We start from the raw sequence: 22011 nt of genomic DNA, 5'->3' as shown, positions 1-22011 counted from the left end.
ATTACTATAAGCAATTTATTAAAGATGTCTCTACTCTAGTGGCTCCTATTACTGCTCTTACAAAAAAAGGAGCTGACCCTAATATTTGGCCGGAAGAGGCAATTACGGCCTTTGAATTATTAAAAAAAAAAACATTTATTTTGGTGCTGAAGCATCCAGATTACACCCTTCCATTCCTGGTGGAAGTGGATGCTTCTGAGATTGGTGTGGGGGCAGTTTTGTCTCAACGACACCCTGTTACCAATAAAATTCATCCACGTGCTTTCTTTTCTAAAAAGTTCTCTCCTGCGGGAGATGAACTATAATATTGGCAACAGGTAATTATTGGCCATTGGGCTTTTGAGGAGTCTAGACATCTTGTAGAGGGTGCTAAACATGTGGTTACAGGTTTTACTGTTCATAAAAAACCTATTCCAGAGTGGCTAGCTGGGCATTGCTCTTTACCCGCTTCAATTTTGCCATAACTTACAGACCTGGGGAAAAGAATAGATCAGAGCAGATACCCTTTCTAAAAAGTTTTGTCTCCAGTCTGAGGAAAGAGTCTGAAATTTAAATATCTTGTAAATTAGAAAGGTTATGGTCCTGAGGAGAGGTCTTGGATTCCAGCCTTCGATGATCATGCTGACTATTTCAAGCTTTATTTTTATGCCAGGTTTCCTGGTAAGCCTAGGGGTCCAGTGGTCCCCTCTAGAGGTGGGTAATGTAAGGGTACCTAGTGGTCCAGTGGTGTGCTGGGGATGCCCACAGCAGCCGCCAATTCTTCCTTGATGCGCGCATCAAAATGTGGAATTAGACAATGTCATTAAAGGAGAAGGAAAAGCTAAATAAAAGTAAGCTTTATCAGAAAGGTCTATATAAATACACCAGTAGACCCTCAAAGTAATGCTGCTCTGAGTCCTCTGTCAAAAGAAACACCACATAGGCTAAGTTGAGGTCTCTTGAGCTAGTGCAAGGACTGCACTTTGGGTTTCCGTTGGGTCTTTTTCATACTCTTTCAGTCACATCTAACTTATCACGTAAGGATTTCAGCTTTCCATCCTCCATATTCCTGACTTCCTTAATCAGAGAGACGTAAAGTCCCCTTGCGTATGCTTTGATAGCATCCCAAACTATCTGATCCTGTGTAGTGCCCCCATTCAACTCCCAAAATTCCCTGTATTGTGTCTCAAAATACTCACTTACAAACTCATGAATAATCTATTTCGGGGGGCAGCTTCCATTGCTGTGCCCTGTCCCCCACACCTAGCCTTATATTCAGCTGAACAGGGGCACGGTCGGAGCAAATTCTAGGAGTGAAGGAGATGGAGTCTATTATTTGCAGTGCCAGACAAAGGGCCATTTTTGTTGTTTTGCCCCACCATTGTTCATATGTTCATATGCGCAATCCATGGTGAGAACTGAGACCATAAAGCAGCTGGGGGAGGGGGTTGTAAAACAGTCCAATATGATGTAGTTGATACACCGCACACCCTGAATGTACTCACTCTGCAGTAGTGGTGCTGGTTCTCTGCAGACCCAGCAATGTCCCACAGAAACAGTAACTATTTAATCACAGATCCGCACACACTAAGTTTTCTGCAGTGGGGAAAGTGCCCTTTCTTTTTATTTGTTCAAACCACCAATATCAACTGCAGAAAACTTTGTGTGTGCGGATCTGTGATTAAATAGTTACTGGGGTTGTAAAACAGGCCATCTCTATCTCCCCACCAACGCACAAACCTACGGCACAATACACTGTAAAACCAAAATAAAGCAACTACAGAGATGATGGAACCTTTCCACAGTTATATTGGCATCTCTCAACCCATAAAACTCACTTTATTCAGTAACTAGATGTTTATCTGTATCAGGCCAGACAGTGGATTGGCAGCTGAAAAACAAACAATTGTTTAATCGTTATTTCCACAGAAGTTGATTATGAAATTGAGGGACGAGGGAGTATATAAGTGTCTCTGTGTGATACATTGTTACTGACTCCATTCATTCACCTACAACAGAGCAATTCCTACTCACCAACATGACATCTAAAAAAGGCGGAGGGCTGAGCGAGGTCAGAGAACCAACTGCAGAGGACCAGAAACTGGCGGATCAGGTAAGGGGGTCAGCAGTAATAGCCCCCAGTCTCAGTGGCTCATGGGGACAGAAAATACACTTGGTGAAGGATCATATGCACATGAATTATCTGGGGGGATCGATCTGAGGAAAGAGAGAGCCTGAGAGGTGCGAGAGAGAGAGAGAATGGGGGGTAGAATGAAGGGAGAAAAGAGAGACGATCACCAAACTTCATGGCAGTTTATACTGGGGGCTATCGCCAACTGTCAGATAAATGGGGGAGGCTGGGCTGGAGGGAAAAGGGGAGGGGGCAGAGGAAGGGTGTGTGTTGTTTTAATGTACAAACTCTATGTACAAGTATCACTATATAAATAATAATATGTACACAAAACCAGGAAAGGGTTTAAGGGGAAGCATAAACCCCAAAAATAGGGTCACAGTGAACCCCTTATATAGAATAACTGTACGTATATTTCAGTAATTAGCATCTATCCAGTGACGCAGTTGAATAGGTTGGTTGCAAGCTCTATATTGGCTCTATATTAGCTTTATATTAGCTCTATATTAGCTCTATATTAGCTTTATATTAGCTCTATATTAGCTCTATATACAGTAAGCTCTATATTAGTTCTATATAAGCTCTACATAAGCTCTATATTAGTTCTATCTAAGCTCCATATAAGCTTTATATAAGCTCTATATTAGCTCTATATATGGTTCAAGCTCCCCAGTGATTTATTTGTGTTCTTCCCCTCAGGTAAAGGAAGATGTGGTGAATAAGATTGGGCGCAATGTATCAACATTCGAAGTTGTACAGGTTGCTACTCAGGTTGTGGCTGGAACAAATTACTTTTTAAAGGTAAGTTCAAGTAGAAGGGGGGGGGTTACTGGCAATGGTCTCTTTATGTCTTTATCTTTATCACAGTGGGGTGGTTTTCAGTCTTTCGCTGCCAGTGGGATTTTGGGGGTTGCACTTCAACAATATCTACAGGACGAAGGATTGTCTAACTCTGTTCTATAAGTTGCTCCTACAGAACATGGGGGAGGTAGAATATTAAAAGAAAAGAGCAGCTGGGGAGTGGGGGCTTCTATGCTATAGAGGAAGCTGATCCGGCAGCTCTGCCCCCCCTGTACCCCACTTTCTCTATAGTTATGCCTTTCAACTGGGAAGGAAGATGGGCTTCCTATAGACATCATGTAACTGTGTGGAGCTTACTGTATAATGACAAACACATCAAAATTCTGAAGCAGTTTGCAACTGGTCTTTTTTTTAAATTTTGATTGAGCTTTTTGTCCCTTTTGTCTTCAGTTTGAGATTTTAGCATATGGTTGCTATGGTCCTATTTACCCAAGCAACCAGGTGGAGGTTTAAATGAGAGACTGGGATAGGAATAAGACATCTCAGTTAGAAGGTCCACCACTGTTAAGTCTTGGGAAATACGTTCCTATCTCCATTAACAGTTGGTCTTTTTTTTCAGGTGAAAGTGGCCTGCGATGAGTTCATTCATATTCGGATATACGAGGACCTCCAAGGGAAGGTGGAGCTCTCTGATGTGAAAGACGGCCAGACCAAGGACAGCCCACTGGTCTATTTCTGAGGCTCAAAGCCAAAGTGATCACAGAGAGGGATTGGAAGGGTCAACCTCGGTCAACCCAAAGTGCCTTCATAACATGCTGCACAATAAAAATTCTCTGCAGTTTTAGATGTTTGTGGATGTGAATTCTTTGGTTCCTGTTTAATTAGTGCGTTTTCTGTGCAAGGTGTTCTCACAGGGGTTTCAGAAATCGCCTCCCTAGTAACCCTGCAATCATTTGCCTCAGCCCCACAACTTGTTTTACTGTTGAATTTGCCACAATGACTACTTTCCAAAATAACATGATTTTTCTGGGGTCAACTTACTCTTAGGAGCATTTCTAGCTTTGCAATATAAAACCATATAAAACAACAGATATTCAGTATAGACGCACGCAGGAGACATGGGGACTTCCAAATAATGTCTATTTTATGAGCATTTATGTTTCTCCATCTTATTAACAATCTGGCCGGTACGTTTGGCACAGAGAACAGCAAATAATCCCTGTAGATTCTGTCGATTCCTCCGCAGCAGGGAAATAAAGTTGCAGCGTGACTCTCTGCTGGGAAGGAATCTAAATCGTCAGCAGGGTGGCACTGGGAGCGCTTCATTTTCCAAAGTCGCCCGAAGTTTCTTCGTGAGGCAAAGAAGAAGAGGCGATTTGTCGCGGGTCAACTAATCTCCCCGAATCTCCACGTGTGTCTCTGCCCTAAATCTCACTTTATTCAGTAACTAGATGTTTATCTGTAAAACATCAGGCCAGGCAGGGCGTTGGCTGCTGGAAAACAAACAATTGCTAAATCGTTATTTCCACCCACGTTGATTATGAAATTGAGGGACGAGGGAGTATATAAGTGTCTCTGTGTGATATACATTGTTACTGGCTCCATTCATTCACCTACAGCAGAGCAATTCCTACTCACCAATATGGCACCTAAAAAAGTCGGAGGGCTGAGCGAGGTCAGAGAACCAACTGCAGAGGAACAGAAACTGGCGGATCAGGTAAGGGGGTCAGCAGTAATAGCCCCCAGTCTCAGTGGCTCATGGGGACAGAAAATACACTTGGTGAAGGATCATATGCACATGAATTATCTGGGGGGATCGATCTGGGGAAAGAGAGAGAGAGAGAATGGGGGGTAGAATGAAGGGGGAAAAGAGAGACAATCGCCAAACTTCATGGCAGTTTATACTGGGGGCTAACGCCAACTGTCAGATAAATGGGGGAGGCTGGGCTGGAGGGAAAAGGGGAGGGGGCAGAGGAAGGGTGTGTGTTGTTTTAATGTACAAACTCTATGTACAAGTATCACTATATAAATAATAATATATGTACACAGAACCAGGAATGGGTTTAGGGGAAGCATAAACCCCAAAAATAGGGTCACAGTGAACCCCTTATATATAATAACTGTACGTATATTTCAGTAACTACACAGAGAGCATCTTTCCAATGAGGCAGTTGTATAGGTTGGTGGCTGTTGTACGAGAAATGTCGCATTCCAATTTATGAGCTTCTGATGAAGTGGCAGGACGCCACGAAACGCGTTAAGCGGGCAGCCAAGGGTTTACTGCTGCTGTAACATGTTTTTATATGTCTACTGAATAAAATCGTTATTTTTTAACATTTTACTGAATTCTCACGGTGCTCCGTCCTTTTTCTGCTCCTCGCATTCCAATTTATGGATAATATAATATATAGTGAATAAAATACCCCTTTTGTAAAATATAAGGATATTATAAGTTACCGAGGAGTTTCATGACCATATAAAAGTACGAGGCCGAAGGCCGAGTGTTTTTATACAGGTCAGGAAACTCCGAGGTAACTTATAATATCCTTATATTTTACAACTGGGGGTACTTTATTTATTATAATACACAAGTTTCGGTGAGTCATGTGACAGAAATGACATCAGAACTCCCCGTTTATAACTGATGACATCAGAACTCACCGTTTATAAGGATATAATTTACAGGATATTCATGGCTTTTGTGTATTATATATATATATATATATATATATATATATATATATATATATATATATATATATATATAGAATATATTCTTTTATATATTGTCGCTCGTCTATTGATATGATTCTCCACTAGGGATATAAGATTCTCACCCACAATGAGTAAGTCTCTCTTGGATTTAAATAAATACTTACTCAAATCAAGCCTGGCCCCGAAGTTCCCCCTGGGGCTGACTGGAACCAATCAGATTCACTCTGGATATTAACCAGACAGCTTTATTTGAGGTATACATTAATACAGAGTAATATAATACAGAGTATTAAATAATAGCTCATACTTCCTGAAAGCTCGTGAGGACGTTGGGGGACAATAAGCAATACAACAGATGACTATTTAACCATTTCTTCTTCCATGGGGCTGATCCAGAGGCATCCAATCATCATTCTTGTTTCAGCATAACTGTGTCACTATTTCCATCTTAGGGACAAACTCACAGTCTCAGTACAAAAGCCAAATAAGGTGCAACTAGTGTGTCAGCTCAGTGTCCAGAATGGTATCTATGCTCTAATTTCTGAAACTATATGTGTCTTTCTTGGCCTTGAACTATCAATACTTGTGACATGAGACAACAGACGTATTCCTTGTTCTGTGCAAACATTCTACATTCTAATAACAATAATAATCTTTGTTCTTTGATAATAACCACTAATGGCTTAAATCTAAAACCCTGATATCTACAGTAGCAAGCTCTATAAAACTTCTATATTAGCTCTATATAAGCCCTATATTAGCTCTATATAAGCTCTATATTAGCTCTATATAGGCTTTATATAAGCTCTATCTAAGCTCTATTTTAGCTCTATATTAGCTCTATATAATCTCTATATTAGCTCTATATTAGCTCTATATAAGCGCTATATAATCTCTATATTAGCTCTATATTAGCTCTATATATGGTTCAAGCTCCCGAGTGATTCATTTGTGTTCTTCCCCTCAGGTAAAGGAAGATGCAGTGAAGAAGATTGGGCGCAATGTATCAACATTCAAAGTTGTACAGGTTTCTACTCAGGTTGTGGCTGGAACAAATTACTTTTTAAAGGTAAGTTCAATTAGAAGGGGTTACTGGCAATGATCTCTCTATGTCTTTATCTTTATCACAGTGGGGTGGTTTTCAGTCTTTGGCTGCCAATGGGATTTCGGGGGTTGATAATATATTTTTATATGACCACATTTATATGAGAACAGCCTATTCCAATGACGGGGTTGCACTTCAACAATATCTACAGGACGAAGGATTGTCAAACTCTGTTCTATAAGTTGCTCCTACAGAACATGGGGGAGGTAGAATATTAAAAGAAGAGCGGCTGGGGAGGGGGGGCTTCTATGCAATAGAGGAAGCTGATCCGGCAGCTCTGCCCCCCCTGTACCCCACTTTCTCTATAGTTATGCCTTTCAACTGGGAAGGAAGATGGGCTTCCTATAGACATCATGTAACTGGGTGGAGCTTACTGTATAATGACAAACACATCAAAATTCTGAAGCAATTTGCAAATGGACTTTTTTTAAGGTCTTCAGTTTGAAATTTTAGCATATGGTTGCTATGGTCCTATTTACCCAAGCAACCAGGTGGAGGTTTAAATGAGAGACTGGGATAGGAATAAGACGTCTCAGTTAGAAGGTCCACCACTGTTAAGTCTTGGGAAATACGTTCCTATCTCCATTAACAGTTGGTCTTTTTTTTCAGGTGAAAGTGGCATGCGATGAATTCATTCATATTCGGATATACAAGGACCTGAAAGGGAAGGTGGAGCTTTCCAATGTGAAAGACTGCCAGACTAAGGACAGCCCACTGGTCCATTTCTGAGGCTCACAGCCAAAGTGATCACAGAGAGGGATTGGAAGGGCCAACCCAAAGTGCATTCATAACGTGAACCAGGGTGAACCAATTGTTGTAACTGATTTGTGTTTGAAAGTTGGTTGAATAATATGTGAATGTATGTGTTGAAATTGTTGGGGGTGTTATGTGGTTGACTGGCCACCAGGTGGTGCTCAAGGGTGAAAAGGTGTAATTCATTCCCCCACCAGTAGAGGGAGCCCAGAGTGCTAGAGGGTATAAAAGGGAGCCACACCCTAGAATTAATGTTAATGGGAGAATGCTACCAGAGAAGGAAGCTCTGTTTTAAAGGAGACCTAAAGAAGAAAAAAGTAGATATTGGTATAGCAGCTTTTAGTATCGCAGGCACTAGATGTCTGAGTTAGGAAAGTTAGAATGGGTAGTTTATTGCCCCATCTAGGAGTGTAGTGGAAATAGTTTCCAGTGTATATCCCATGAGATAGGGACCCAGAGTGAAGGGAAGACACAGGATAGGGTTAATAGGACTTAAAGCAAGTGCTATCGGTGGATCCCGATTAGAATGGTAAAGGGGTGCTGGTCAAGCACCGGATTACTGAGACGGGAGGGCTTGGCGGAATAGTAAAGGAGTGCTAAGGTGCACTGGATTACTTAACCAAGCAGAGGAAAACACCAGAGCTGTAAGAGTTAACCTGCCCTAGCATCTGGGATGGTGTTGGATGCATGATTCGATCTGTGAGTGTGACTGTTTGAATTTGTGTGCAAAAATAAAGAAATATTTTTTTTATTCATGACATGCAGGCTGGAGTTCGTTATGTGAAGGGCTAATAGTCGGTAAGTTACCCTTACACAATTTGACCCTGCTCGCAACGCCAAATGACACCTTTATACCCTTGAGCACCACCTGGTGACCAATCAACCACATAACACCCTCAACAATTTTAACACATACAGTCACATATTATTCAACCAACTTTAAAAAAAAAATCATTTACAACAATTGGTTCACCCTCTTACAAACGTGCTGCACAATAAAAATTCTCTGTAGTTTTAGATATTTGTGGATGTGAATTTTTTAGTTCCTGTTTAATTAAGAGTCATTTGTACAAGGCATTTTCACAGGGGTTTCATAAATAGCCTCCCTAGTAACCTGAAATAATTTGCCTCAGCCCCACAACTTGTTATAACTCTGAATTTGCCACAATGTCTACTTTCCAAAATAACATGTTTTTTCTGGGGTCAACTTACTCTTAGGGGCATTTCTGGCTTTACAATATAAAACAACAGATATTCAGTATAGGTGCACACAGGAGACATGCGGACTTCCAAATAATGTGTATTTTATGAGCATTTATGTTTCTCCATCTTATTAACAATCTGGCCGTTACGTTTGGCACAGAGAACAGCAAATAATCCCTGTAGATTCTGTTGATTCCTCCGCAGCAGGGAAATAAAGTTGCAGTGTGACTCTGCTGGAAAGGAAAACAGGTTCAGGGACTGGTTACACATATACAAATGCCTGTTGCCCTGGGTATTACACCTGTCTGAGCAGATTTCCCCTTTAATGAATCCATTGAATCTGCCATCACTACATTCACAGTGTTTACCGCCCTTGTGTTGAAGAACCACTTACAAAATTACCTACAAAAGTGTGTTTTGTGGATCAATGAGGGAAATCGGCAGATGAAGCCTTTTCTGTGGCCACAGCCTTTGATCACGTGGCACTACGGTCCCTCAGAGCGAGTGATGTCAATTTTTAATTTGTTCAGACAAAGAAGAGAACTAATTGGACTCCACTTGCCGTCATTACACAATTTAGAGCTGAAAGGACACGGATCTGCAGTGAAGCAGAATGCATCTACATTTACAAGTAATGAGAGTGGTGCTTTCTGTCGGCTGCACTTGGAAGATACCAGTGATAGGCTGGGTGTTCTGGCATCCTGGCAAATAGTGCCCCCCACAAGTTGGTGGGAGGCAGAATAGGGAATTTTTAAAGAAAAGAGAGAGGCTGCGGGGCTTCAACACAAACATGAAAATGTCCCTTGGGTGCCAAATAAGGGCTGTGATTGGCCATTCGGTAGCTCCTATGTGGACTGGCAGCCTACAAGAGGCTCTTCTTGGCACTATACTTAGTTTTTATTCAATTAAAACTTGCCCCCAAGCCTGGAATTCAAAAATAATCACTTGCTTTGAGGCCACTGGGAGCAACATCCAAGGTGTTGGAGAGCACATGTTGCTCACGAGCTACTGGTTGGGGGATCACTGCTATAGAGGAAGCCGATCTGGCAGCCCTGTCCCCCCTGAATGTCCTGCCTATATAGGGACAATTTGAGGGTTAGGGGGTTAAGGCCAGCTATATCTCCCCACCAACACACAAACCTATAGTGCAATACACTGATAAACCAAAATAAAGCAACTACAGACATTATGGAACCTTCCCACATTTATATTGGCAACTCTCATCCCATAAGGGCAGAGACACACGCAGAGATTCAGGGAGATTTAGTCGCCCAACAACAAATCACTGAAGAAGAGACTATTTGTTGCTCGGCGACTAATCTCCCAGAATCTCCACGTGTGTCCAGGGTCGGACTGGCCCACCGGGATACCGGGAAAAATCGCGGTGGGCCCCAGTCCTTGTGGACCCCAGTCCTTGTGGACCCCTGCGGCCACTAGACCTTACATGTACATTACATGTAAATTGCTGGTGCTCGGATCGAGCTATGGGCCGCCTCCAGAACCTAGTGGGCCCTGCTGCCTCTACTCCAACTGGTACCTGTTAGGAAATGCGGCTGCTCTTCGTTGGTGTTGGTATGCGCCTGTCACTCACTGGCGCCATCACATGGTGGGGGAATCAGAGAGAGAGAGTGCATCAGGGAAGGAGTACTAGTGGGGTTCCTGGTGCTGATCGATCTGCAGCCTATGGGGGGTTCTGTTGCAGCAGAGTCAGACAGTCAGTGATGAAATTAGTGGAGTGTGGAGCAGGAAGCAAGTTGCCAGTGAATGTTGGGTTTAATTACCCCTATAATCCACATAGACTGTATGACCCTGAGTGGCCACCACCAACTTCTTTAATTTAATTTTACATTTAACCATTTGTTTGCCCCTTTAAGTTTGCTGCCCTACTTTTTTATGTTATTATTCATTTCCATGCTTCTTTCCAGTTTCCAAATTATTTTACTGGGACTGGGGTGGGACTCAAGTGCTTACAATTAAATAAAAATTGATTTAAAATATGAAATGCACACTGAATTTTTACTTTTTTAATTCATTAATTCTGTGTAATTTTTAGTTAATTAATGAATTACAAGTTTCTTAAATGGAATGCAATTCATAAAGCTGATGGAGTACTGATGTGAATAAACTGTGTATCTCTCTCTCTCTATATATATAGATATAGATAGATAGATAGATAGATAGATAGATAGATAGATAGATAGAGAGATAGATAATAGATAGATAGATAATAGATAGATAGAATTTAAGGTCGCAATCACATTCCCATCAGTCCTTGCCCGAGTGAGCTTACAATCTAAGGTCCCTATCACAGTACCATCAGTTCCTGCCCTAGTGATCTTACATTCCAAGGTCCCTATCTCATTTCGATCAAACCCTGCCCAGTGAACTTACAATCTAAGTACTGTCAAAAAGTGAACATTTTTCCTTGTCGGCTTTCATGAGTAATTTGGGGGGCCCTTCAGATCAGGTTCTCTGGTGGGCCCCAGGTGCCCCAGTCCGACACTGCGTGTGTATTTGCCCTAAAACTCACTTTATTCAGTAACTAGATGTTATCTGTATCAGGCCAGACAGGGCGTTGGCTGCTGGAAAAGAAACAATTGTTAAATCGTTATTTCCACACACGTTGATTATGAAATTGAGGGATGAGGGAGTATATAAGTGTCTCTGTGTGATACATTGTTACTGACTCCATTCATTCACCTACAACAGAGCAATTCCTACTCACCAACATGGCACCTAAAAAAGCCGGAGGGCTGAGCGAGGTCAGAGAACCAACTGCAGAGGACCAGAAACTGGCGGATAAGGTAAGGGGGTCAGCAGTAATAGCCCCCAGTCTCAGTGGCTCATGGGGACAGAAAATACACTTGGTGAAGGATCATATGCACATGAATTATCTGGGGGGATCGATCTGGGGAAAGAGAGAGAGAATGGGGGGTAGAATGAAGGGAGAAAAGAGAGAGACAATCATGGCAGTTTATACTGGGGGCTATCGTCAACTGTCAGATAAATGGGGGAGGCTGGGCTGGAGGGAAAAGGGGAGGGGGCAGAGAAAGGGTGTGTGTTGTTTTAATGTACAAACTCTATGTACAAGTATCACTATATAAATAATAATATATGTACACAAAACCAGGAATGGGTTTAAGGGGAAGCATAAACCCCAAAAATAGGGTCACAGTGAACCCCTTATATAGAATAACTGTACGTATATTTCAGTAATTAGCATCTATCCAGTGACAGTTGTATAGTTTGGTGGCAAGCTCTATATTAGCTCTATATAAATTCTATATTAGCTCTATATCAGCTCTATATTAGCTCTATATATGGTTCAAGCTCCCCAGTGATTCATTTGTGTTCTTCCCCTCAGGTAAAGGAAGATGTGGTGAAGAAGATTGGGCGCAATGTATCAACATTCAAAGTTGTACAGGTTTCTACTCAGGTTGTGGCTGGAATAAATTACTTTTTTAAGGTAAGTTCAAGTAGAAGGGGGGGTTACTGGCAATGATCTCTCTGTCTTTATCTTTATCACAGTGGGGTGGTTTTCAGTCTTTGGCTGCCAGTGGGATTTTGGGGGTTGCACTTCAACAATATCTACAGGACGAAGGATTGTCTAACTCTGTTCTATAAGTTGCTCCTACAGAACATGGGGGAGGCAGAAAATTTAAAGTAAAGAGCAGCTGGGGAGGGGGGGCTTCTATGCTATAGAGGAAGCTGATCCGACAGCTCTGCCCCCCCTGTACCCCACTTTCTCTATAGTTATGCCTTTCAACTGGGAAGGAAATGGGCTTCCTATAGACATCATGTAACTGTGTGGAGCTTACTGTATAATGACAAACACATCAAAATTCTGAAGCAATTTGCAATTGATTGATTGAGCTTTTTGTCCCTTTTGTCTTCAGTTTGAGATTTTAGCATCTTGTTGCTATGGTCCTATTTACCCAAGCAACCAGGTGGAGGTTTAAATGAGAGACTGGGATAGGAATAAGACGTCTCAGTTAGAAGGTCCACCACTGTTAAGTCTTGGGAAATACGTTCCTATCTCCATTAACAGTTGGTCTTTTTTTTCAGGTGAAAGTGGGATCCGTTGAATTCATTCATATTCGGATATACGAGGACCTCCAGGGGAATGTGAAGCTCTCCAATGTGAAAGACTGCCAGACCATTGATAGCCCACTGGTCTCTTTCTGAGGCTCAAAGCCCAAGTGATCACAGAGAGGGACTGGAAGGGTCAACCTCGGTCAACCCAAAGTGCCTTCATAACATGCTGCACAATAAAAACTCTCTGCAGTTTTAGATGTTTGTGGATGTGAATTCTTTGGTTCCTGCTTAATTAGTGCGTTTTCTGTGCAAGGTGTTCTCACAGGGGTTTCAGAAATCGCCTCCCTAGTAACCCTGCAATCATTTGCCTCAGCCCCACAACTTGTTTTACTGTTGAATTTGCCAGAATGACGACTTTCCAAAATAACATGATCTTTCTGGGGTCAACTTACTTTTAGGGGCATTTCTAGCTTTACAATATAAAATGATATAAAACAGCAGATATTCAGTATAGACGCACGCAGGAGACATGGGGACTTCCAAATAATGAGTATTTTATGAGCATTTATGTTTCTCCATCTTATTAACAATCTGGCCGGTACGTTTGGCACAGAGAACAGCAAATAATCCCTGTAGATTCTGTCGATTCCTCCGCAGCAGGGAAATAAAGTTGCAGTGTGACTCTCTGCTGGGAAGGAAAACATGTTCAGGGACTGGTTACACCAGTGATCCCCAACCAGTAGCTCGTGAGGAACATGTTGCTCTCCAACCCCTTGGATGTTGCTCCCAGTGGCCTCAAAGCAGATGCTTATATACACAGGGGTTACTAAATGGCCAATCACAGCCCTTATTTGGCACCCCAGGAACATTTTTCATGCATGTGTTGCTCCCCAACTCCTTTTACTTCTGTATGTGGCTCACGGGTTCTAAAGGTTGGGGATCCCTGGGTTACACATTAATAAAAATACCCGTTGCCCTGTCTGAGCAGATTTCCCCTTTAATGAATCCATTGAATCTTCCATCACTACATTCACAGTGGTACCGCCCTTGTGTTGAAGAACCACTTACAAAAGTACCTACAAAAGTGTGTTTTGTGGAAGGAAATCGGCAGATGAAGCCCTTTCTGTGGCCTCAGACTTTGATCACGTGGCACTACGGTAACTCAGAGCCAGTGATGTCGATTTCTACTTTGTTCAGACAAAGAGGAGAACGAATTGGAGTCCACTTGCCGTCATTACACGATTCAGAGCTGAAAGGTGACGGATCTGCAGTGAAGTCTGATGCATCTACATTTACAAGTAATGAGAGGGGTGTCTAGTCTTTTATATCTACTAACTATATTCTTCCATTATTACTCCTCTTTGTTCCCATAAAGAAATAGGGAATGACCATGAATTAGGCTAAATGGTAGGAAGCAAGAGGCCACTGACGCCTGGGCCCACCGGGAGTTTTCCTGGTATCCCAGTGGGCCAGTCCAACACTGCTGGTGTGGGACAATTGTCAGTAGCACCCATATATATATATATATATATATATATATATATATAGTCATGGATACACGGGTGCACTGATATGTGATCTCTCAGCCGGGGAGCAATACCAGCCCAAACCTGGGTGCCCCACACCCTGAAGGCTACTATCTATGTGCCGGGACATGCAGGAAAGCAACATCATATAGATCTACTTTATCATCTAGAATCTCAAAGCAGCACTGACTTATAATATAGAATATTCAGGGTGTGTGCTATCTCACTAGGGGGTAAATTTATAAAGCGGCGAAAATTCGGCAACACTTTGCCAGGGGAAAATTCGCTCAAACAACTAATTTGCTAAAATGCGAAGTTGCATCCAGGGTGCCGAACGCTGGTGAATTTTCGCTAGCGTAACTTCGTCAATCAAAGCAAAAATACGCCAGCGTTCAATTCTGCCTAGCGCAACTTCGTTAGAGGTCTTCGCTCAGGCTAATTTGCATACGGCGGGAAGTTAAAGTTGAATGGACGTATATGTTGCAGAAAATACATTACATTACACAAGTCCAGGGAACCTTAATAAAGACAATAGAGTTGTTATATTGCCCTACACATGAGCCCACTGTATAGTTTATGTTCCATATGTTAGAAATTGTATGGGGGGAACCCGGTTACCCAAAAAAAATGTAAGGACTTTTGCAGCCTATCATTCTGAAAAAAGGAAAAGACACCAGCGTTTTTTGGGACTTAGAAACTTTTTCCACTAAAAATATGATGTAAGTGACAGAAGATTGAGGAAGATCACCGCCAGCGTTAGTCACTTCGCCCTTTAGTAAATCTGTTCCTAGGTTTCTTGCTGGCTGGTTATTCACATGGGAAAACGATTCAGTACTTCTGTTAAAGGGTAACTAAAGCCTTAGACAAAGATCTGATTATTTTATTTTATTCACATTACAACATAGATAAAGCAGCTTTCTCTTTGGTCTGACCAACGTAACTCAGGGCTCTGGTACAGAGAAGTTCAGCTTTAAGGGGGCTATGATTGTATTAGTTTTGCAGAAGGTTCCTTTAAAGGAAAACTATACCCCCACAAAGAACACTTAAGCAACAGATGATAGTTTATATCATATTAAGTGACATATTAAAGAATCTCACCAAACTGGAATATATATTTAAGTAAATATTGCCCTTTTACATCTCTTGCCTTGAGCCACCATTTTGTGATGGTCTGTGTGCTGCCTCAGAGATCACCTGACCAGAAATACTGCAGCTCTAACTGTAACAGGAAGGGATCACCGGGCCAGAAATACTGCAGCTCTAACTGTAACAGGAAGAGATCACATGACCAGAAATACTGCAGCTCTAACTGTAACAGGAAGAGATCATCTGACCAGAAATACTGCAGCTCTAACTGTAACAGGAAGAGATCACCTGACCAGAAATACTGCAGCTCTAACTGTAACAGGAAGAGATCATCTGACCAGAAATACTGCAGCTCTAACTGTAACAGGAAGGGATCACCTGACCAGAAATACTGCAGCTGTAACTGTAACAGGAAGAGATCACCTGAACAGAAATACTGCAGCTCTAACTGTAACAGGAAGAGATCACCTGACCAGAAATACTGCAGCTCTAACTGTAACAGGAAGAGATCACCTGACCAGAAATACTGCAGCTCTAACTGTAACAGGAAGAGATCACCTGAACAGAAATACTGCAGCTCTAACTGTAACAGGAAGAGATCACCTGACCAGAAATACTGCAGCTCTAACTGTAACAGGAAGAGATCAGCTGACCAGAAATACTTCAGCTCTAACTGTAACAGGAAGGGATCACCTGACCAGAAATACTGCAGCTCTAACTGTAACAGGAAGAGATCACATGACCAGAAATACTGCAGCTCTAACTGTAACAGGAAGAGAGCTCCTGACCAGAAATACTGCAGCTCTAACTGTAACAGGAAGAGATCACATGACCAGAAATACTGCAGCTCTAACTGTAACAGGAAGAGAGCTCCTGACCAGAAATACTGCAGCTCTAACTGTAACAGGAAGAGATCAGCTGACCAGAAATACTTCAGCTCTAACTGTAACAGGAAGAGATCACCTGACCAGAAATACTGCAGCTCTAACTGTAACAGGAAGAGATCACCTGACCAGAAATACTGCAGCTCTAACTGTAACAGGAAGAGATCACCTGACCAGAAATACTGCAGCTCTAACTGTAACAGGAAGAGATCACCTGACCAGAAATACTACAGCTCTAATTGTAACAGGAAGAGATCACCTGACCAGAAATACTGCAGCTCTAACTGTAACAGGAAGAGATCACCTGACCAGAAATACTGCAGCTCTAACTGTAACAGGAAGAGATCACCTGACCAGAAATACTGCAGCTCTAACTGTAACAGGAAGAGATCACCTGACCAGAAATACTGCAGCTCTAACTGTAACAGGAAGAGATCACCTGACCAGAAATACTGCAGCTCTAACTGTAACAGGAAGAAGGGCAGAAGCAAAAGACACAACTCTGTTAATTGGCTCATGTTACCTTACAAGTATGGTATGTTTGTGTGCCCCGTGAATCGTAAGATCCCAGGAGACAGCCCTTATTTTTTAAAATGGCAATTTATGATTACCCAATGGCACATACTACAAGAAAAGTATATTATTATGAAAATGGTTTATTTATATGAAGCAGGGTTTTGCATATGAGCTGTTTTATTCAATATCTTTTTATAGAGACCTCATTGGCTGCTTTCTCTAAAAGGGAATTTCATGCTCAGGGGCTCATTCACTCTATTGCGGCTGCAAATAAAATGCACACGTTTTCCTGCATTAAGACATAATATGGCAGTTGCACCCAAATGAGCTTGTGCTTATCCCTGATGCACCCATTGTGCCAGTTACTGGGAATAAGGTGCTGGGTGCAGCGTACAGAATGGGACCCTTGTACTTTTCACCTGTCATTAATCAGGAATAACCCCTTCTGCACCTGCACCCACTTCACTTTTACCCTTCAATACCAATAAAGGGACAATAATGGCCACCCTCAGCACACTGATTTGCTCACAGATTGAAGGGAAACTAAACCCCACAACATTGCAAGTCCATCTTTAAATTTCTGTTTGATACAAATAAAGCACTGAACCCCCAGCTGCCCCCAATGTGTCCCTCCCTGCAGCCACTCCTGATATTATACTTTCCCATAATACTTTGTGGTGCTGGGTGGGTTCCATGATCTTTCACAGTAGGAAATACACAGATCAGAGCGTGATGTCCATGTGCCACTACTGTACCAGAACCAGCAGTGCCAAATAGCAATGGGTGGGGTAGATACATTCACCCCAACTGTACAAGTCTCTGCAGATAAGACGATAATCAAACCAGTTTCCTCTGCATCATCCTCTGAGTATCAGGAATCCCCGCAGGGCTGGGAGTTATTCTTCCTGATAATGTATTTCTTACCTCTAATAAAATCTCATTGCACAAGCAGCAAATCCTAACATGCCACTTACCTGCCCAACAAACGGGTTCCCACCTGTCTGTCACTTTCTATAGGCCTGACCCTGCTGAGCACCCGTAATATTCACGTTCTATTGCTCCTTTCAGTTGGACTGTCAGTTCCTCAGCCCATTGGCACATGAAACCCACCCAGGACAGTAGGATGATCTGTAGAAAGTGGCCCCAATGGAAGTCCTATGATTTAGTGCTCCTAAAGGGTAACTTATGAAAAGTTGCTTTGAATTGTTCATTCTATAACATAGTAAAAGTTTTAATTGTAAAGGGAGACTGTCATGGGAAAACGTGTTTTTTTTCAAAACACATCAGTTAATAATGCTGCTCCAGTAGAATTCTGCACTGAACTCAGTTTCTCAAAAGAGCAAACAGATTTTTTTTATATTTAATTTTGAAATCTGACATGGGGCTAGACATATTGTCACTTTCCAAGCTGCCTCCAGTCATGTCACTTGTGCTCTGATAAACTTCAGTCACTCTTTACTGCTGTACTGCAAGTTGGAGTGATATCACCCCCTCCCTTTCCCCCCAGCAGCCTAACAACAGAACAATGGGAAGGTAACCAGATAACAGCTCCCTAACACAAGATAACAGCTGCCTGGTAGATCTAAGAACAACACTCAATAGTAAAATCCAGGTCCCACTGAGACAAATTCAGTTACATTGATTAGAAGAAATAACAGCCTGCCAGAAAGCAGTTCCATCCTAAAGTGCAGGCACAAGTCACATGACTGATGCAGCTGGGAAATTGACAATATGCTAGGGGCTACCAGATGGCCAATCACAGCACTTATTTGGTACCCCAAGAACATTTTTCATGCTAGTGTTCCTCCCCAACTCCTTTAACATGTGAATGTTGCTCACCGGTTCAAAGGGTTGGGGATCTCTGCTCTAGCATTAGACTATAAGGAATGTCAGAGGGTGCTGGGAGTTACAGTGACAAGCCGGGGCACAAGGCACACTGCTCTTTGGGTGGGGACTGTACAGAGGCCAATACTGTATAGACCCGGCAGGCTCACGTGCTGCTGTACGGTGCATGTGGTGGGAATGTTCCGCCCGAGCAATAGTGTCCCATTAAACAGGTACTAACTGGATGCTGCTTTTCATTGCAGATTCCTCAGCTCGGAACCAGCGGCTTGGACCAGCATCCTGCAAAAGAAACATTCCAATAGGAAATGCTGGTGCCAAAAGGAATTCTGCAAGAGATGAGGAAGAAGATTTTGGGTGGGGGGCTGGGGGAGAAGATTCTGTACAAAACTTTTCTTGCCTCCCCGACTCCCAACCAGTGAGCATCAACTTCTGAAATCGGGGGGCTACAGACCCCTTGCCCCCCCACAGTTCCAATGTGCATGGAATTCTTCTGTTATATTATACCCTTTCCTTTTTCCCTGTAAAAAAAATTGTATTTATATAAATGTTTAATAATAATAAAAAATATAATAATGTGATTATGAGGCTTTGTTGACTTTTTATGGCTGTAGAACATGTGAAAGGGAACAAAGGAGCAGGACTGGATGGGATTCACTCCAGGGTAATAAAAGAGCTCAGCCAATCAAACAAGGTTACGCAGAGGGGTCAAGACAAGGGTTAGATTTTAGGAAGAATTAACACTTTTAATAATTTGGAATTATTGGCATCTAAATCTTGGAATGAGTTTATAGAAACTGAAGTCCATGGGGGGTTAGTGGATGAGGAGGTTTCCCTATATTCTACATTTACAAATAAATCCCAAAAATATCCGTCTCTGGGTGAGATACAAGTTGTGTATCAGTTTGTGAAAGTGATTGAAGTAAAACCTCCTTTGTAGAATCACAGGGTGATAACTTAACTGCTGGGGAGAGGAAGGTCCTTCAACATCTACAGAACATGGACCAATTGGTGATGAAGTCCTCCGACAAGGGGGCAAAGTGGTATTAATGGGCCTAGAATATTATATATGGGAGGCTGAGACACAGCTCAAAGACCCCTCCCAATATATGAAACTTGATGGTAATCCTTTACAACAGTAACGATGTAGGTTAAAGACCATTTTACATGAGGCGTTGGCCGTGGGGGTAATTAACAAACAAGAGCATGAATACTTCTACATTGAACACCCAATGATGTTATGCTTTTACAAGACAGAAATCCATCCCGTCCCATTACACATGGCAGTTTATTTTGGGGGACAGAAATATAAAAATGAAAGGGGGAATTAGCCTTTACATGCACTGTTAGTGTCACGTAGATAGTGACATTCGATTGGTCTTTGACTCTGGCTTGGGAAGGATTTGCCTTTCTGTTGTGTCTCTCTGCAGTGTGACAGTTAAACTGCTCTCTGCTCTCTAAGGGCACTGCCCCCGGCACTTCATTTAATATGGGGCTGTATTTATATTGTCACATGTTATCACTTATCAGTCAGTGGCCCCAGCAGCAAAATAGCAGTTTCACTGGGAAACTGAGGAGCCACATATCCCATAATCCCTTTCACATGTCCCAGAATCCCTCTCTCTGGTTTACACTACAACATGTAACGGTCACATGACTGCCTGAGACTTTGTGACATCAGAGGTTGATGATGTCATAATGGCAGCAGATGTGGTTTAAGCTTTGCAGTTGATTATTCACTTCAGATCTTGCGACTGACTGAGGTGAGTGGGGGTTCAGCTAATCTGGGGCTCAAAATTCATGCTTTTTATTCATAAAAATAACACTGAGGCATCCACATGATTTTCTTTCATCTTCTATTAGGGGCCTATTTACTATAGGTGGGTAAAACATGGGAAACTACTAATAAATCTGCCTCGGTGGGCTCTGGCTCCGCTCACTGTTAGTAAATAAGGCCCATTTGTGCCTATTTTCACTGTACAAGCACTAGGGATTGTAGGAACCAGGCAGTGCCACTAACTGGGCCTCCATTTCTATTGTTCTTGCAGCTTTAGCGATGAACAGGAGCAAGATCATCACTACACTGAAACGGGCGAAAGCTGCTATAGCCAAACCCTTTCATCATCTACTTCATCCCAAAAAGTCCAACCAGTTTCCTGGATCAGATGCCAAAGATCCAGATGTAGAGAAGAGCCACCATTGCTGCTTCCCACCACTGAGCATCTTCAGGAAGAAGAAGAAGAAGAAGGAAGAGGCCCAAGTATCCTATGTGGGTACAGAAGGGGCAGAGCCAGAGAACCCAACTGAGGAAATGACCGTTGGAGATTCAGTGACAGACAAGGGAGCGTCAGACTCGTCGGAAGAGAAACGGCTCCCTGGGCTCAAGCTGACGGCGCGTCAGAAACGAATCCTTCAGGGCTGTGATTGGCTGGAGGATGACGTTATAGACGCGGCACAGGCAATGCTGAAAAGGCAGTTTGGAGCCGACGGCCTCCAATCCGTCATTGAGGCCCAATGGCAGGTTGTACCTGTGTGTGGCCCAGCTGTACAGATCCACTTTGATAGCGATCGGAACCACTGGTTGGCATCTTGTTTCAGATCCGATAGAGTGGAGATCATGGACAGCTTAAAATCCTCCAAACTCAGCAATTCCATGAAGAGACAAATCCTGGAATACTATGGGGAAGTGGCCCCAGATCCTCTGGGAAGCCTGATACAACTAAAGGTGCACCAGCAACCCAATGGCAATGACTGTGGGGTATATGCCATAGCCAATGTGTGTGAGTTACTGGCAAACGGAGGCCCCACTGGCTGCAGGTATGATGAGAAGAGAATGAGACAGCACCTCATTGAATGCCTGGAGAGGGGAGAGATCACCCCTTTCCCCAAAAAGGCTCAACGCTCCTCACAGAGTGTAACAAAGAGACAGAAGAGAGACAAAGAGAGTAATGCTAAATGCAGTAAGGTCCAGGCAAAGGCCCCAACAGATACAAGTGTGGCCCCTAGACACAGTAATGTGACCTTACAGTGGCTCCTCATTGAGTGTGAGTGTGAGCTGATACTGCACCTCTCATGTTATGCGGTGTACTTGCATATATGCACCCCTATTGCTCTAGTGCAACTATCCTTCAGCCTCCTCCTTCCTCTACTCAACTGAAGCTGAATGGATCAAAACCTGCAGAGCTAACGGTATCACAAACTGGATCCACAGCAGAACATCACTGTGAGATCCAATCATTCCAAGTGCACATCATCCAGAGAAAGAAACGACAATCTAACATGGAGTATAGAGTGAAACTACAATTCTACCGTGCCAACCCTTTCTCTGGACCAGCTGACCAGCACTGTGACCTTACCGGTCATCATGGACAGGTGAGTGACATTTATTCACAGCACAGGCCATAAGAACTTCTCTTTGGGAGGGTCTCTAATCCG

General features: G+C 42.7%; 2 protein-coding genes across 4 annotated transcripts; both read left to right on the top strand.

Moving 5' to 3' along the window:
- Nucleotides 1–1919: 1919 nt before the first annotated feature.
- Nucleotides 1920–8242, top strand: LOC108707815 (cystatin-A). Of its 3 annotated transcripts, none has more exons than XM_018245816.2 (3): nucleotides 1920–2092; nucleotides 2810–2911; nucleotides 3531–3755. In XM_018245816.2, exons 1-3 carry the CDS (start codon nucleotides 2018–2020, stop codon nucleotides 3648–3650), a joined length of 297 nt encoding a protein of 98 aa, XP_018101305.1. In that variant the 5' UTR covers nucleotides 1920–2017; the 3' UTR covers nucleotides 3651–3755. The 3 variants fall into 3 exon arrangements, with proteins under 3 accessions (XP_018101305.1, XP_041437350.1, XP_018101304.1); XM_041581416.1 differs by lacking the exons at nucleotides 2810–2911; nucleotides 3531–3755 and adding exons at nucleotides 6594–6695; nucleotides 7341–8242 and having other exon boundaries at nucleotides 1954–2092; XM_018245815.2 differs by lacking the exons at nucleotides 1920–2092; nucleotides 2810–2911; nucleotides 3531–3755 and adding exons at nucleotides 4496–4628; nucleotides 6594–6695; nucleotides 7341–8242.
- A 3116-nt stretch (nucleotides 8243–11358) lies between these two features.
- On the top strand, nucleotides 11359–12977 carry LOC108707654 (cystatin-A). Its single transcript, XM_018245658.2, has 3 exons — nucleotides 11359–11491; nucleotides 12052–12153; nucleotides 12753–12977. The coding sequence occupies exons 1-3, from the start codon at nucleotides 11417–11419 to the stop codon at nucleotides 12870–12872; spliced, it is 297 nt and encodes a 98-aa protein (XP_018101147.1). The 5' UTR covers nucleotides 11359–11416; the 3' UTR covers nucleotides 12873–12977.
- Nucleotides 12978–22011: the final 9034 nt, after the last annotated feature.

The sequence above is a fragment of the Xenopus laevis genome, chromosome 2L (genome assembly GCF_017654675.1).
Source record: "Xenopus laevis strain J_2021 chromosome 2L, Xenopus_laevis_v10.1, whole genome shotgun sequence".
NCBI classification, from domain to species: Eukaryota; Metazoa; Chordata; class Amphibia; order Anura; family Pipidae; genus Xenopus; species Xenopus laevis.
Note: the sequence above shows the minus strand (reverse complement) of the source record. Positions and strands in the feature narration are given on the sequence as shown.

Excerpts from the sequence above, each read along its gene's own strand:
- LOC108707654 (XM_018245658.2), top strand. The coding sequence starts at position 11,417 with ATGGCACCTAAAAAAGCCGGAGGGCTGAGCGAGGTCAGAGAACCAACT. Across the intron at positions 11,492-12,051 it reads ACCAGAAACTGGCGGATAAG|GTAAAGGAAGATGTGGTGAA; the intron begins GTAAGGGGGTCA and ends TCTTCCCCTCAG. Across the intron at positions 12,154-12,752 it reads GAATAAATTACTTTTTTAAG|GTGAAAGTGGGATCCGTTGA; the intron begins GTAAGTTCAAGT and ends CTTTTTTTTCAG.
- LOC108707815 (XM_041581416.1), top strand. The coding sequence starts at position 2,018 with ATGACATCTAAAAAAGGCGGAGGGCTGAGCGAGGTCAGAGAACCAACT. Across the intron at positions 2,093-6,593 it reads ACCAGAAACTGGCGGATCAG|GTAAAGGAAGATGCAGTGAA; the intron begins GTAAGGGGGTCA and ends TCTTCCCCTCAG. Across the intron at positions 6,696-7,340 it reads GAACAAATTACTTTTTAAAG|GTGAAAGTGGCATGCGATGA; the intron begins GTAAGTTCAATT and ends CTTTTTTTTCAG.